The sequence below is a fragment of the Mangifera indica genome, chromosome 10 (genome assembly GCF_011075055.1).
Source record: "Mangifera indica cultivar Alphonso chromosome 10, CATAS_Mindica_2.1, whole genome shotgun sequence".
NCBI lineage: Eukaryota > Viridiplantae > Streptophyta > Magnoliopsida > Sapindales > Anacardiaceae > Mangifera > Mangifera indica.
Window position 1 is genome coordinate 4,402,528 of NC_058146.1, and position 15,026 is coordinate 4,417,553.

Below are 15,026 nucleotides of genomic sequence, written 5' to 3' on the forward strand. Positions count from 1 at the left end.
CGTGGGGAGGGGACAGGGAATTCTCCTCCCCGTTAACATTCCTACTGTGCCATATAAAGGAGAACGTATACCCTAAAACAGGAAGCTCCAACACATTTTTTTATTAACTCATTGGCAGCCTTAAACCATCTTCAATCTCAATTCTCAAACCACTTTGTTGTTGATAATATATATGACTAAATACGGTCAATTATATACATCAATTCTACATTTATATATGGTTGAAAAAATATATATATTTGGTTGGCTTAGAATATAGAAAGCATATGGAATGAACAAGATGGGATGGCAGTGGAAATATTCGTTTGTGTGTCTGCCGGTGCTTTCGGCAAGAAGGGTTACATCAGTTGCTAGCTTTATCATTCTTATTATTTTGTTTTGTTTTGGGTCGGTTGAGTGAGACAGTTCCTTTCTTGCCATTTGATTTTTTTAGTCGGGCACGCAAGATCATTAGGACTCTTTTAACTTATCTTTTAAACGATCCAGAATCACATTCTTCTCTCTCTCTCTTTTTGCATGACCCTCCCTAGCCACATTGTGAACACCATCAAGGCTTAATTTTATCTTGTGGGTCTTCATAAGTTGTTTTCCCTTAGTCACAATGGTATCAAAGGAGTGTTTTCCCCCTCGTTCTAGAGAATGAGTAAGACTCTTTAACTTCTCTCTTCCACCATAGATAATTGAATAATATATATGTCATTCTCCTTTTACTTGCGTAGACGAAAGACAATCAAAAATTAAAATATACTGTAGATTAAAGGGTTTTTCAATGTCAAAGCATCATCAACAATACAATTTAGAAGACTATATGATAGATAAAACAATATACTAAAGTTGGAAAACTCATCGTTTTAGTATTCAATATAGGTAATCGCAATCGAATAAAAAAGATATAAACATTTATTATCATAAATTAAAAAAAATTGAAGACTTAAAAAGCCCTAAGATAAAAAAAATAAAAATATAAACAATTGTGGCAAAGCAAAAAATAACTCAAATCGTCTAAATTAACTTTAAAACACATGCCATTGATCTCATGATGCAAATGAAATATGTATAATAAGAATTCACAATAACATGAAGTGATGTGATAGACACACAATGTAAAGCGTACAAAACATTAATTGCACCAATCAGAGTACACATTGTCTATATAAGTAGAAAGGCAAAAAATTTTCTAAATACTATTCAAACTCTAGAAACTAGGGGTAATAATTATACCATAAAACGCCTCATTACCCGAACTCACGCAATGACACCCATGCCAATGAAGCTATAAGCTACAAGAACAACAATCCAACACATTCTTGATATAACTTGACATGTGGTAAAAGTCTTTTGCCCTAAGGTAACAACCTTTTAGATTATATTTCATTATTATTTTATGTCTATATAGAAAAGTTACAATTTCTTGTTAAATCAGATAATTATTCTATCATCATATGAAAAAGAGTGGAAATTAATTTAATATTTTGAATATAATATATAATATTATAATATCATCTTTTTTCATGGGGCCTCTTGTCAATTCATATTGTAAACTCTGACTCTCTTGATATTTTCTTTTATATACATTATTAATTATTTGTAATAATACAATTACAATAACTAAGGACATAAATTTTCAAATCGAGTCAAATCATGATGAAAATATTTTTTATATCGTATTCATTTATATTATTCTCATTCACTTGCATAAACAAATTAAATAATATAACGAAAAATAAAATTATTATACAATTTTAATATTTATTATTATATTTTTACGTAAGACTTTATATTGAATACTTATAATTGTTTGAGAAAAAAATTATCAACAATCTCATAGTCATGAACCAAATTAATTTATCAAATATTTTTTTTGCGTTGGGAATTATTAAAAAAGTGATTATACAATGAACTACATTATCCTAAACTAAACCTAAAGTACAAATGAAGCAAGAATAAATGGTTAAAAAATGTTTTCCAAACCTATTGAAAAACTCAGAGCTAGAATTTAAAATTAATAAAAGCAATACTATCCGAAAGTATATAAATAAATACATATTTATATATATTATCACATAATTATATATTATTTTATTATAAATTTAAAAATACTTAATCATATGATGATACATATTAAATATATACTTAAAATAAGTACACATAATTTTTTTGAATTAGAAATAAGCAATTTTATACGTACTTACTTTGAGTAAATAAATAGATATATATTTATATATGTTATCACATGATTGGATATTACTTTATCAATAATTCAAAATCTTTTACTCATATAATGATATATGTTAAATGTGTACTCATTTATATATTTAAAATAGATACATATAGTTTTATTAAATTAAAAATAATACTAAATATACTCATTTTAAACATACAAATAGATAAATTTATTTTGTGATCTATTTTGTTGATTACTTAAAAGATTAAAAATAACCTAATATTAATATAAAAATTTACCTATTTTCTACATTAGTTGTCCAAAAAAGGAATCGAGCCCATGAGCAATGGATCGGTCACTTTAAGATGGGCTTGAACGACGTCGCATAAGAAGCCCCAGTCCCACAATGGGAACAAAAAGGAAAAAAAAAAAAAAATTCTTAAGCAGCTGCTACTCGGCACTCCGACGCATAGTAGTTGCATCCATCTCCATGGTCCATCCCTTCTCGGAAAATTAAAATTATATTTACTTTTCCCTTTTTTTCCCAAGAAAATATTATATTATTCTTGTTGAACTTCAATTTTGATACGCCATCAACACAAAACGTGTGCACCCAAGACGGCAAGGCCACAAGGCTAATACAAAACTTGGAACCAACAACTGACACTGTCATCCTAATCATTTAATCACGGCCGTTGAGGGAGGATCTGATGGCTGCACAAGGACAAGCAACCATGGACCCTAGCGTACTGGATGACATAATCAATCGGCTCACAGAGGTCCGATTAGCCCGACCCGGAAAGCAGGTCCAGCTCTCAGAGACCGAGATCAAACAGCTTTGTGTCGCCTCTAGAGATATCTTTATTCGACAACCTAACTTGCTTGAACTCGAAGCCCCAATAAAGATCTGCGGTAAGCTGCTTCGACAAATTAGAACGTTTGAATTCTTATTTGTTTTTGCTGCTTTATTCTTAAGTGGGTTTATTGATTTTGTGTTAACATTATTACATTTGTGTTTGATATTGATTTATTGTGTTACAGTAGAACCATAAATTGATTGCATAATGGGTTGTGAAGGGTAGGGATTTGTGGACAAGTAGTATAGCCTACATTATTATAGAATGTACTATGAATATAGTTAGGGTTTCCACCATGAGCTGAATGAGCTATGTGTTCTTTGGATGCTTTTTTTTTTTTTATTACTAACTGATGAATTAATATTCTTGTTTCTCTGTATGTGCATGCTTGATTGGTGAGAGACTAATTGACTTGGAGTTGAAAATCTTGGAGTCATAAGTTTGTAGAACAAACATTTGTGCATTTGGTGTGATTACTAAGGTTGTGTAGATAGAAGTTTTAAATTTGGGTGTGGTGGAATCGGGTTTTTGATGGTCTTAGTAAGTTCTTATGAAGTGTAAGGGATACTGATATGCTCTAGTAGTGACAGATTGTACCAGCAATCATTTTCATTTGTTTTGCTTGGACTCTGGGAAGTGTTAGGTGCAATGCAATTTTTGTTTCAAGTTTCAAATAAGTTAGGTTATCAGAATACCATCCAACAAATTGAACTTTAGTAGACATGTCAGTTAGCCACAGATTTTATCGATGAATCTTAGTGATGTACAGGTTACATGCCTTAATTGATAGTCTCTGACAATTCTTTCAAAATCTGCAGGTGATATACATGGGCAATATAGTGATTTGTTGAGGCTTTTTGAATATGGAGGCTTTCCTCCTAAAGCCAATTATTTGTTTTTAGGGGATTATGTGGATCGTGGCAAGCAGAGTTTGGAAACAATATGTCTTTTGCTTGCATATAAGATTAAGTATCCGGAGAACTTTTTTCTTCTACGGGGAAACCATGAATGTGCTTCCATTAATCGGATATATGGATTCTATGATGAGTGCAAACGGCGGTTTAATGTGAGACTTTGGAAAGCCTTTACTGACTGTTTCAACTGCCTTCCTGTGGCGGCTCTTATAGATGAAAAAATATTGTGCATGCATGGTGGTCTTTCTCCTGACCTGTCAAACTTGGATCAAATCAGAAACCTAAGTCGTCCAACCGCTGTTCCTGACAATGGTTTACTTTGTGATCTGCTCTGGTCAGATCCTGGAAAAGATGTTCAAGGATGGGGAATGAATGACAGAGGAGTTTCATACACCTTTGGTGCTGACAAGGTGTCAGAATTCTTGAAGAAACATGATTTGGACCTGGTCTGCCGTGCTCATCAGGTTTCTGGCTTTCCCACTCTTCTTTTCCCGTTTCTTTTTGGGCAAAAATGTTGCATTGACTCATGCTAGTTATTTTTTGTTATTCTAGGTTGTGGAAGATGGATATGAATTCTTTGCCGATAGGCAACTTGTAACCATATTTTCTGCTCCCAACTATTGTGGTGAGTTTGATAATGCTGGTGCAATGATGAGTATTGATGAAGAACTGGTGTGTTCTTTCCAGATTCTTAAGCCAGCAGAGAAGAAAGCTAAGTTCTTGATGTTGACGAAAATGTGATGCTAGTTTCTCAGGCTTAACCAAGGTCAGCTGAAGAACGTTGCTAATTACTGCATTTGTTTCTTTATCTTATTTTTGATGTAGTTGGTTATGACTTATTACAATTCTTATTGAGTTAGTTTCAGTGGTTGCTCATGCTTGTTTGTATCAGTATTGGCATTCAATAAAACAAGGTGCACAATTTTGTGTACAACCAATAACATATCACCATGTGATTAAGTGTTGTTTTATCTTTAATTTAAAACTACTCAATCATATGGTGACATCTTATTGTTTATACTTATAGCATTTCTCATTGACATTTACTCTCTTATTAGTGGGGTGAAAAGGAGAGTTTCTTTTATGTTGTTTAATTGATTTCTGTCTAACGTAGTGATATCAGTTTCCATATGTAATGCCTTCATGAAAGCACATACTGAAGTAGAAATGCAGATAGGAACTTGGAGAGATCATGTACCATCATATCTTTAATTACGGTCTATTGACTAATCAACATCATTGTATCACAGTTTGCACTCAAGTTCAAATTTATAATAATCCACTAAAACAATATTTTCTTCTATAAAAAGCAAAATTTAGTTAAATTAAAAAGATAGTTTGAATGACTTATTTTTGCTCAAAGTGCAACATTTCGTTCTTGATTTCGTTTATGTGCCTGATGTATCTCAAGATTTTGAAGAGGATAATGCTAATTAATCCTTCAATGCTTCTAACTGCTGGTTCTTCTCTTTTGCACAGGGAAAGAGCTGAAATTGACTATTACCAGCTTCAGAACTGAACACTTGAGGGAAGGGAAGGTACTTGCATGTGGTGCTTGGCTTTATAGGCGGGGAATCTACAACCCCAGCTACTAAAGCTTTTTGTTTGGGGGGTGGGGTTTGAAAAGGAAAAGCCAAGAAACTTCATCGTTTATGTTTTCTCCCTTCATTGGGGTTGTCAACTTATTTGCAATGCTAGCGTGTGTCTTTAGCTTTTCAAGAAAATTTTCGATAGTAGACTAAGCTGTCTGTATATATTAGTCTACTACATTTTCAGATGCTGTAAGATGGTAATTCTCTGAGCCTGCGAAACGAATGGCAAGCTCGGGTGACCCCAGAAGTTGGGATTATACAAGCATAAGCCTGGTAGCCCAAATTGAAATCCAGATGGTGTAGATTACCATTTTGTCTGTTTGCTGCTACTGATTCCAAGTCGGCCAGTGATGCTTTCTAGCTTCTTCTGTTGCATTTGTTGTGCTTTTTCCAATTTACTCAATTACATTCTTTTGTTATGAAAGTATCACATCTTTGGCCTAGTAACGCCAAAGAGACATGACAAATTACTGCCTTTCACCACGAAATATTTAATGTTGAACAAACTAACCAACACAATGCCTTAGGACACTGGATACTGTTTAAAATATAGTTATCAGTATTTAACGATATATAGTATATATTTTATGATGTGATATAATTTATGTGAAAAATAATATATAGTATAGGATATATTAAATTAATATGATACGATATATATTATCGATATAGATTAATATATTTTTTTAAAAAAATGATGATATAATATAAGTGTATATAAAAAATCTTAAATTTATAATGATATTTTTGAAAATAATAATGTTTTAATTAAAATTTTTAATTATTTAATTATTTTATTTTTTAAAAGTATGATCATACAATACTTAATATATGATAGAAAAAATTAGGTTTTTGATATACGATATGATACATGATTTAATTATCATGATTAAAAAAAAAACTATTTGTATAATTAAGTTGGACAAATTTATCTATATTAATTGAGATGATAGTTTATAATAGAATAGTATAATTGAATATATTTTTTTATTTTAAAATTATTTAATTAAATATTACTATTTTATTTTGTAAAGGTATATTTATATAATTTATTTGTATACGTAGACTTAATTTTATAGAAAACGTTATTAATGAAAAAATAAATGAAATTCTCCAAATTAGTTATGAAGTTAATCAGTTGTTAGAATATAAATTTAATAAAAATTAGGAAAATTCTAAATAATGAACCAAATAATCAATTTGATAAAGGAGGCAAGGGCTCATAATTAAACGGCGCCTACTTTGATTACCTCTTTACTCAACTCAATTTAAATTTTTTTGGCTCTCTTTCTCTCTCTTTCAGGTAGGGTTTTCCCATTTTTAGATAACCAAAAATTACGAAACTAAATAAATTTATTTTTCAAATACCAATTTTCCGTTCAGATTTTCCAATCCTACTACTTTACGAGAAAATTTTTCTCTAGAAAGCCAACAACTTAGCGGATCCATCGATGGCACTGCTAGGGGCGAGCGGTGGCGACACTATCAAGCTCTTCGATGTTTCGCTTGAGCCCGGCGATCCGTTCATTTTAAGTTACACGCCTTCTCCCGGTTGCCTTGTCAACTCAGTCAAGTGGAACCACACAAGTGAGTCATTCACTCGCCTTTGAATTCGCTTTCGGATTACTTTTCTTCAAAATAATCTATAGTCGGATTTCTTTTCTTGAAAATAATTTATAGTCGGATTTAGGGGTTTACGTGTTTTGCTTTAGCTAAATTTCGGGAGTTTATTTTATTACTATGTCGATTTGAGTCGAATTTGTGTTCCTTTTTTCTATATGTGTATAATTGAACTCAACTGAGCATGTAGAAGTGTTCTAGTCTTATTTTAGAGGTGTAATGATTTAGGATTTCAGTCTAAGTACGATATTAGGATTAGTTTCTATATTCGAGTTTATAAATGCAGGACTAGTTGTTTTAAGTTTATTTTTATTGTATGTTTTAAATTAGGGCATGATTCTTGCAGATTTAGTTGTTGCAAGTGCTGGAGAGGATAAGAAGATATCGTTGTGGAGGAAAAATGGGCAGAGCATGGGAACAATTCCAGTCTCTGGTACTGATGGTGGAGACAATTTTGAGGTAATTGACTTCTTGGTCAGATGCGCCTTGACACTTAGTTAGGATCTACTAGACTTATCATTCAAAAATTGAATATTTTCGTTTCTCACTCTAGAAGAACTAAAGTTGACTCAGGGGTTATACTTATAGTTCTTGGATATTCAAACAGAACAAAATATGGCCTAATATTATGGAATGCTCCTGTGTCTGGAAAGAACCTTGAGTTTTTTTTGTTTGATTTCCTTAAATTTATCTGCCATTAACCGTTGGTTTAAGCTTTTTATGATACATTAATGAATCAACTTATTGCTGTATTTTTTCTCCAATTTTCAGGAATCTATATTGGCTATTAGCTTTAGCAACAAGGGATCCAGATATATATGTTCTGGTGGAAGCAGTCAAGTAGTAAGAATATGGGATTTGCAGCGGAAACGTTGCATCAAGTGGTTAAAGGGCCATAATAATTCTATAACAGGAGTGATGTACAATTGCAAGGATGAGCACTTGGCTTCTATCAGTCTAAGTGGGGATCTTATTCTTCATAACCTTGCTTCTGGAGCAAGGGCTGCTGAATTAAAGGACCCTAATGAACAGGTTGTTTAGCTTCTTGCAGCTGGGTTTATTTTTTTCTTTTCTTTTCTTTTATTTTCTGGTGTTTCTGACTTAAGTCACTGGTTTCCAAGCTAATTTTTTGTCTGATGATTTTAAGGCCAGGTGCTGAGAGTGCTTGATTATTCACGGATTAGTCGACACCTTTTAGTGACTGCAGGTGATGATGGGACTGTGAATTTGTGGGATACAACCGGTCGTAGCCCAAAGGTTTGCTACATTACTTTTTTATTGGATTGGGTAACAAGTGCGTGCTTTGGAAAGCTGTTATGTTTATTAAGTTTCATGCTTCAGAAGAATATCATGTCTAAATTTGAAACAATGTCAGAGCTATGATTGTCATTGAAAAATAGATCCCAACTACTGTGCTGGAAAATTCTTCTTGATTCTGTGCTTGTACTAATTAAAGAATGGCAATTTGAGTTGATTGGAGATTGTGGTGGATGGAAATATTAATACATCATAAAGAACATCTGGAGGACTAAATACATTTTATTTTTATTTTTATTTTTAGAATTTGAAATTAAATAAAATATATTTATATTTTGATGCTGAATTAGGCGGCCTGTTGATTTGGAAGAATTCTCATTTAATGCTCACAGATCCATCCAATGTAAACTATAGTCAAGTCATCAATATATCTATATGCTTTCCTTTTCTTACATTCATCTCATTTGGCTTTGGTCAAATCATGGTCAAAAAATGGGTTGGCCAAAAATTGGAGGTTCAAAGGATAGCTTTGAGCTCACTTCTGCCTTTTGGTGTTGTAAAAAATGGTGGCTTGACTTATTGGTTTACTGATTCTGACTATTCATTACAGTCTTTTTTCAATAGCATTTTATTTTTATTTCAGGTTCTAAAAGACAAAATATGTGATAATGATCACATTTCTGTTTGCAGGCTTCTTGGCTGAAACAGCATTCTGCTCCAACCGCTGGGATTAGCTTCTCGCCATCCACTGATAAGGTCTTGTCTAATCTTATTGGTTTGGCAGTGTTTTATTAGTAAACTAGTAAAGAGGATATATAAGTTATGCAAACTTTGGAACTGAATAAGTTTTGGGGTCAGAACTCAGTTAAATTAAAAAATACACTAATGTCTCTTGCAACAGATAATTGCTAGTGTTGGGCTGGATAAAAAGCTATACACTTATGATTCAGGGTCTAGAAGACCATCATCTTGCATTACTTATGAGGCACCTTTCTCTTCGTTGGCCTTTAGAGATGATGGTTTGGTGCTGGCAGCTGGAACAAGTAATGGTCGAGTGGTTTTCTATGATGTCCGTGGCAAACCACAGCCTTTTACTGTTCTTCGTGCTTATAGTGCTACAGAGGTAGGCTTCTTTTCCTATATATGTTCTGACAAAAGTTGTGAAATGGGAAATGGATCTCTATTCAGTTGTTTGCATTGGCTTGCAAGATGCCCTTTATAATCACTTTAAACTTGTTTGTATGGTTTAAGTTCATTAATTATATATATGGGTGACGCTGGTCAAATTTTTTTTTTGTATACTAAGGTTTGCTGTTAACTTGCTGAATGCATGACTTGTAGACTTTTTTCTTCCGTGTAGCTGTGCATCAACATTTTGATTGTTGGCATTGAATCTGTCCTTATTATTGAGGAGCAATAATGCCTTCTTAGTCATTTTGGATATGCAGAGACTTGAATCCTCTGGTATGAGTCAGAAGTTGCAAGATGAGTAGAACTGAATTTTATGTGCTAAACTCATTACAGTGCAACACTTCTCTCTTAGAGATCCATGCTTTTCATTCTTCATTTTTATGCATTCCTTAATATGCATTAAAAATGAGAAAGAAAAGTTTATCAAAAGAAAAAGATGAAGAAATATAATTAAAGCATATATGTTTTCAACATGTTATTAATATGTTATCTCATAAATGATTTTCAGTAAGTGGTGGGGGGTTTATTCCTTCTGATGATGGGGATCAGGGAAGGATAGACCTGGGAGAGAAAGCAAGAAAGAAGAGAAGTCATAAAAGAATAGAAATGGAAGAAAATTAGAAGAATCAAGGGAGCAAGATAGAAATTGTGTGAGAAATCTTTATTATCTATTCATATTTATTAAGTCATCCAACAATGATGGTTTTGGCCTTTATTTATGCAGCCAAATCATAAATGAAATATAGAAACAAATAACTAGTAGATAAAATAAATCTACTGAAGGAATTAAAAACTCCCCCTAATAGAAAAGAAGATCAATCCAAACAAGGGAGTTCGTTTATTTAAACTAGGGAAAAAAAATCCTGGAGACTGCAGTAGGTTCCATATATCTGTAGGCTGTCCTCCATCTCATGGTGAACTGAAAATCCAGGTTACTGATGTAATGACTGTTGTTGCCGGTAGAGTTTGTAATATCTGTTAATGCTAAGTATTTGCAGTATTTATCAGGCTGTTTCAAGTTTATGCTGGCAAAGATCAAAGCCAGTTATTGTTAATGAGAGCACTTGTACTGCCGAGACTGCTCTTTTGGGGGGTTCTGCAGAAGATTCGATTCTTATGCCTGACCCACTTCCTTCAGTGACATCATCAAGCGTTTCATTGTCCACAGCAGTATCAGGTTCACGTCTTGTTGGGCGTTCAGGCACTAGTGCAGAAGCATCTTTGCTTTCAGTGAATAGTGGTGGTTCTGTATCAAGCACATTCAACTTCTCTTCAACTGAGGAAACACCACAACGTAGCCATCTCAGGCCAGGGGGACCATTGGCAAGATTGCATGCTCCTCGTGGTAGTTATAACTTTAAGGATGATATGGAGGTATTTTCCCCACTTGTGGATGTTCAGCCAATTACACCCTCACTTGATAAGATGTGGGATAATCATGAGGGAGCAAAGAAAGATCATCCACCTGTTGATAAGAAGACCTCATCCCTTTTGTTTCCTTCATCCAGTAGGAGATTCCCTTTTGCAGAGGATGGAGCTAATGATCATCCAATTTTTGATTGGAAATCCAGTTCAACCTCCAAACAGGTTTAGTACTCTTTTGCATTTTGTACCTGATACATGCATTGTGTGAAATATTCTTCTTCTGGGTGTAAATAGTTAATATCAACCCTGATGTTTATAGAGCTAATTCGTTGTGGTTAGATTGATTAGTAATTGACACATACTGTAAGAATATGACATCTTTTTCTACCTCTCCATGTGTTTTTGCATTTTCCAATATCTTCTCGGCCATGCATTCATGTTTCTTTATCTACAATTTTGTGCAGGATGATATCAAATCTTCCTTTACCGAATCAGTGTCTACACCTGCTCCATCTTCCAAGGTTGAAGACGACTCCTCCATCACACCTCCAGAAGCTTGGGGTGGTGAAAAATTACCTGATAAATTTACCAACCTGCGTCTGCCGTCTCGTTTTGGGACGTTGACTTCTATTGGTCTGACAGCAGGGTCTGTGTATTCCGATCTGTCCTCATCACTTAATCAGATGAATACAAGCTTCTTGACAAGTTCTAGCTTGAGCTATGAAAACTTGAGCACCAAGGATATCTCTTCAAAGCAGGAGCCCTCTTCATTGGGATTTCCAGAAAGCCTTTCCTCAAGTTCAACATCATTGTCTCTTGGCGGAAAAGGCTTTGCAGGAGCAGCTGGTCTTGACTTACCCAGAAACTCTTCGACTCTACCTCGAAGATTTTCAACCTATGCTGAGAGAATCAGCACTACTTCCACCTTCAGTGATGGCACTTCTCCTTCAAGTGCTTCACCCAAAACAAAGAAAACAGGAGCTGAAACCAGGGAAGAAATTTTGAGTAGCTTGTTGTCAAGATGTGATACATCGGCTGCAATGGAACCAGGAGCTCTTCCAGCTATAAATGTAAGAATGCAAGTTGGGTTTTTTTTTTTTTTGGGTTCACATTAGAACTAGGGTTGTCTTTGACCTGAACTTGTTCGATCTCTAGCTCAAGCGAGCTCGAGCTCAAATTTGACTTGATCCTGAGGGTTAAATATTTTCGAGCTCACTTTAAGAGTGTTTGGCTCATTAAGCTTGCAAGCTTGTAAAATTTAATAGGAATCAATTAAAACGACATTATTTTGAGTAATGCGTATCAAAACAATGTTGTTTTAATATCGAGCCAAACTTGAACACCTTTGTGCTCAATTCAAATCCAGCCCTAATTAGTATAGCTTATTTCCTTTTTGAGAAAGCTGCTGGCATGATGCCAGCTCTCTGCTTTTATTATGTCATAATGGTTCACTGACTCATTAACAGGGAACCCTAAAGGCTTCACAGCCAGATCCACAGCAGGGAAGTAATTTTACTCTTCAGCTCTTTCAGCGCACTCTTGAAGAATCTCTTGATTCATTCCAGAAATCCATACATGAAGATATGAGGAACCTTCATATTGAAATCTTAAGACAATTCCATATGCAGGAGGTACAGTTGTGTTAATACTTTTTCGCTTCAGTTTCCAACAAAGACTTTTTCTTAGCTATATTTATGGAATATTTAAACAGATGGAAATGTCAAGTGTGATGAGCTCAATTCTAGAAAACCAAGCTGAGCTGATGAAAGAAATCAAGTCTCTCAAGAAAGAAAACCAACATCTGCGTCAACTTCTATGAGTACTAGTGAAGATGACTTGGTATTGTGGTTATTTGTTGAAAATTTCCATGATTTTATGCTTCTTAGGTATTATATAGTTAACTACGCTTGGTTTTTTTTATTTTTTTGGGCCAATGGGAGTAGAACGAGGTTATAAAAGGCAAGATCAATTGAAAAAATTGACAAAATTGCAAAAAAAAAAAAAAAAAAATCATATTAGAGGTAGGATCTATGACCCTGTACAGATGTGTTGGCCTAATGAAATGAAACTTCTAATTGGATGCGTATGTGCAAGGAGTTCGTAAGGGTTTGGTTGATCATAATGTGTAAACTCCTAATATCACTTGGTCGATTCTGAGTTTTGGGTTTATTACAATTTTTTCCCCATGAGATATCAAGAATAATAATTCCCCCTCGGGTACGTAAAATTACAATTTACCTTTTATAATCAATGTTGTTTTTTTTTTCCACTTTAGAAAATACTTCAGGAGGGAAGGAAAATTGTCCCAAAATTATTGGAAATTGAGGGTTTTGTTTGATCATGTATACACTTTTGATATACAATTAGATACATAAATAATGTGTTATTACATAATTAAACAATTTTAAATTAAGGATATATGATGACATATCATGTATACCGAATCGTATATTAAAAAATGTGTGCAAATAAATTTGCTCTTTGTTAGGCTTGAAATTAAGGTTATATATAAGTCTTTCAAGTTGCAATTAAAATCAGCAGTATATATTCGTTAGCATACCTGGATTAAGTGTAATGTAACTTCTCCAATTGCTGACGTTCCCTCTTGCAAAAACATGATAAAACTTTGATGGCGTGCGGTGATGTGAAACGCCCAGTCTGGAAGCCACAGTGTCGCAAAATAGATTCTGTAAATGAGCAGGTGGATCCCTAAGAAGACTCAAAGGCAAGTAGACCAAGTCTCAAACATCATTAACAGAAGTTAAACAAAAAAAATTCACAATTATAAATTTATTCTCTGGTCAACTTCTCCAAGAATTTCAGAAAACAACAAAAACAGAGGCAAATCATAAGCAAATTAAAAAGAAAGATTCTCCATCAATGAGTCACTAATATAGTTGTATTCTTCACTTAACCATTTACAGAACTGATAATTTATGATTATAACTAATCAAAAAATATTTTAATACAGGCTTTCCAATTAATATTTGTACAAACTTTCGACGAGCATTCTCTGATTCTTAATGCTTTACTAAACTAAATAAACATAAAGCAAGATTCCAAAAAAGATTTATTACTTCAGGAAAGCCAAAATTTTAAGATTGCTCTCAATTCTCGACCTGTAAGCTAAAAACCAGTCAACATATTTGTTGATCAAACAATACAACACAATTTCAGCTAAAGAAATCAGATTTCAAATAAGAAAACAAGCGAAGAAAAATTAAGTTATACCTTTCCCTTAGTGCCAGCAACATGAATGATACTCATTTTTTAAATTGCTTCCTCTAAGTCCAACATCTACACATATAAAGGCATCACTGTAAGATGAAAAACTGAATGCAAACATTCAAATTTACAAACACCTGTTGCACCTTATTACCTTGACATACTCGCGAACGAGTTCGAGCGAATAAAATCTATCGCCTGGATTAGCACGATTGCGTTTCGTGATGAGAGAAGATAAAGCATCTAGTGCTTCCTCATACGGCGTAGCTTTATCATCTTCATTTACTAAAAGGAAAAAATCAATATCAAGCTTCAATAACAAACTGATGGAGTCAAATTATGAAGTCAGTGATAATTTTACCTTCTTTCGTGTCGATTTGAATCTGAATAGAACTAGCTTTCAGTTAGCAAACCAAACAAATACGAAATATCTGAAAAGTATATATATGCAACGCAAGTATGTATGAATGAAACGACGGAAGAAAGAAAAAGATTGTGCTGAGCTTGCCGTGATGAAAGAGAGAGAGCGTTGGCTGGTTTGGCTGAAGTCGAACGTCGAAGGCTTTGTGCGAGGGGCTTTAGATAAGACAAAGCTGAATTTATGCTGTTTGGCATTAAAATTTTGCAAAGTCCTATAAAACAATTTTTTTTTTTGGAAAAATAATTCATTGTATCTCAAATATGTATTATTATAAAAATATAAGACTATATAATCTCCATTAATAAGTTATCAACCATAGAAGTTAAGATATATGTCGAAACAACTGTTTCCCACCCAAACTTTGATGTAACAATGATTTTTCACTATTTGAGTTTAAAAATTTTATTTACCCACATATCA

The 15,026-nt window shown here is 33.6% G+C and overlaps 2 protein-coding genes and 1 long non-coding RNA gene across 6 annotated transcripts; 2 read left to right on the forward strand and 1 right to left on the reverse strand.

The window, feature by feature from the left end:
* Nucleotides 1-2,618: 2,618 nt before the first annotated feature.
* On the forward strand, nucleotides 2,619-5,902 carry LOC123226714 (serine/threonine-protein phosphatase PP1 isozyme 4). The gene is made up of 4 exons (XM_044651249.1): nucleotides 2,619-3,076; nucleotides 3,840-4,399; nucleotides 4,488-4,701; nucleotides 5,415-5,902. The coding sequence occupies exons 1-3, from the start codon at nucleotides 2,875-2,877 to the stop codon at nucleotides 4,674-4,676; spliced, it is 951 nt and encodes a 316-aa protein (XP_044507184.1). The 5' UTR covers nucleotides 2,619-2,874; the 3' UTR covers nucleotides 4,677-4,701; nucleotides 5,415-5,902.
* Nucleotides 5,903-6,714: 812 nt separating this feature from the next.
* On the forward strand, nucleotides 6,715-13,046 carry LOC123227807 (protein NEDD1-like). 2 transcript variants are annotated; one of them, XM_044652935.1, is made up of 11 exons: nucleotides 6,715-6,830; nucleotides 6,952-7,114; nucleotides 7,494-7,606; nucleotides 7,919-8,179; nucleotides 8,300-8,404; nucleotides 9,095-9,160; nucleotides 9,306-9,527; nucleotides 10,604-11,182; nucleotides 11,425-12,030; nucleotides 12,427-12,591; nucleotides 12,672-13,046. In XM_044652935.1, exons 2-11 carry the CDS (start codon nucleotides 6,979-6,981, stop codon nucleotides 12,777-12,779), a joined length of 2,361 nt encoding a protein of 786 aa, XP_044508870.1. In that variant the 5' UTR covers nucleotides 6,715-6,830; nucleotides 6,952-6,978; the 3' UTR covers nucleotides 12,780-13,046. The 2 variants fall into 2 exon arrangements, with proteins under 2 accessions (XP_044508870.1, XP_044508869.1); XM_044652934.1 differs by having other exon boundaries at nucleotides 6,759-7,114.
* Nucleotides 13,047-13,380: 334 nt separating this feature from the next.
* On the reverse strand, nucleotides 13,381-14,785 carry LOC123227808. 3 transcript variants are annotated; one of them, XR_006504567.1, is made up of 4 exons: nucleotides 14,547-14,785; nucleotides 14,340-14,470; nucleotides 14,192-14,257; nucleotides 13,381-13,647 (listed from the first exon to the last, which is right to left on the reverse strand). It is a non-coding gene; the product is annotated as an uncharacterized LOC123227808 (long non-coding RNA). The 3 variants fall into 3 exon arrangements; XR_006504565.1 differs by having other exon boundaries at nucleotides 13,381-13,669; XR_006504566.1 differs by lacking the exon at nucleotides 13,381-13,647 and adding an exon at nucleotides 13,774-14,086.
* Between the last annotated feature and the right edge of the window lie 241 nt (nucleotides 14,786-15,026).

Bases quoted from the DNA above. Each gene is read 5' to 3' on its own strand.
- LOC123226714 (XM_044651249.1), top strand. From the start codon at position 2,875: ATGGCTGCACAAGGACAAGCAACCATGGACCCTAGCGTACTGGATGAC. The intron at 3,077-3,839 runs GTAAGCTGCTTC...CAAAATCTGCAG, and splicing joins AGCCCCAATAAAGATCTGCG to GTGATATACATGGGCAATAT. The intron at 4,400-4,487 runs GTTTCTGGCTTT...TTGTTATTCTAG, and splicing joins TGGTCTGCCGTGCTCATCAG to GTTGTGGAAGATGGATATGA.
- LOC123227807 (XM_044652935.1), top strand. From the start codon at position 6,979: ATGGCACTGCTAGGGGCGAGCGGTGGCGACACTATCAAGCTCTTCGAT. The intron at 8,405-9,094 runs GTTTGCTACATT...TTCTGTTTGCAG, and splicing joins CAACCGGTCGTAGCCCAAAG to GCTTCTTGGCTGAAACAGCA. The intron at 12,031-12,426 runs GTAAGAATGCAA...ACTCATTAACAG, and splicing joins GAGCTCTTCCAGCTATAAAT to GGAACCCTAAAGGCTTCACA.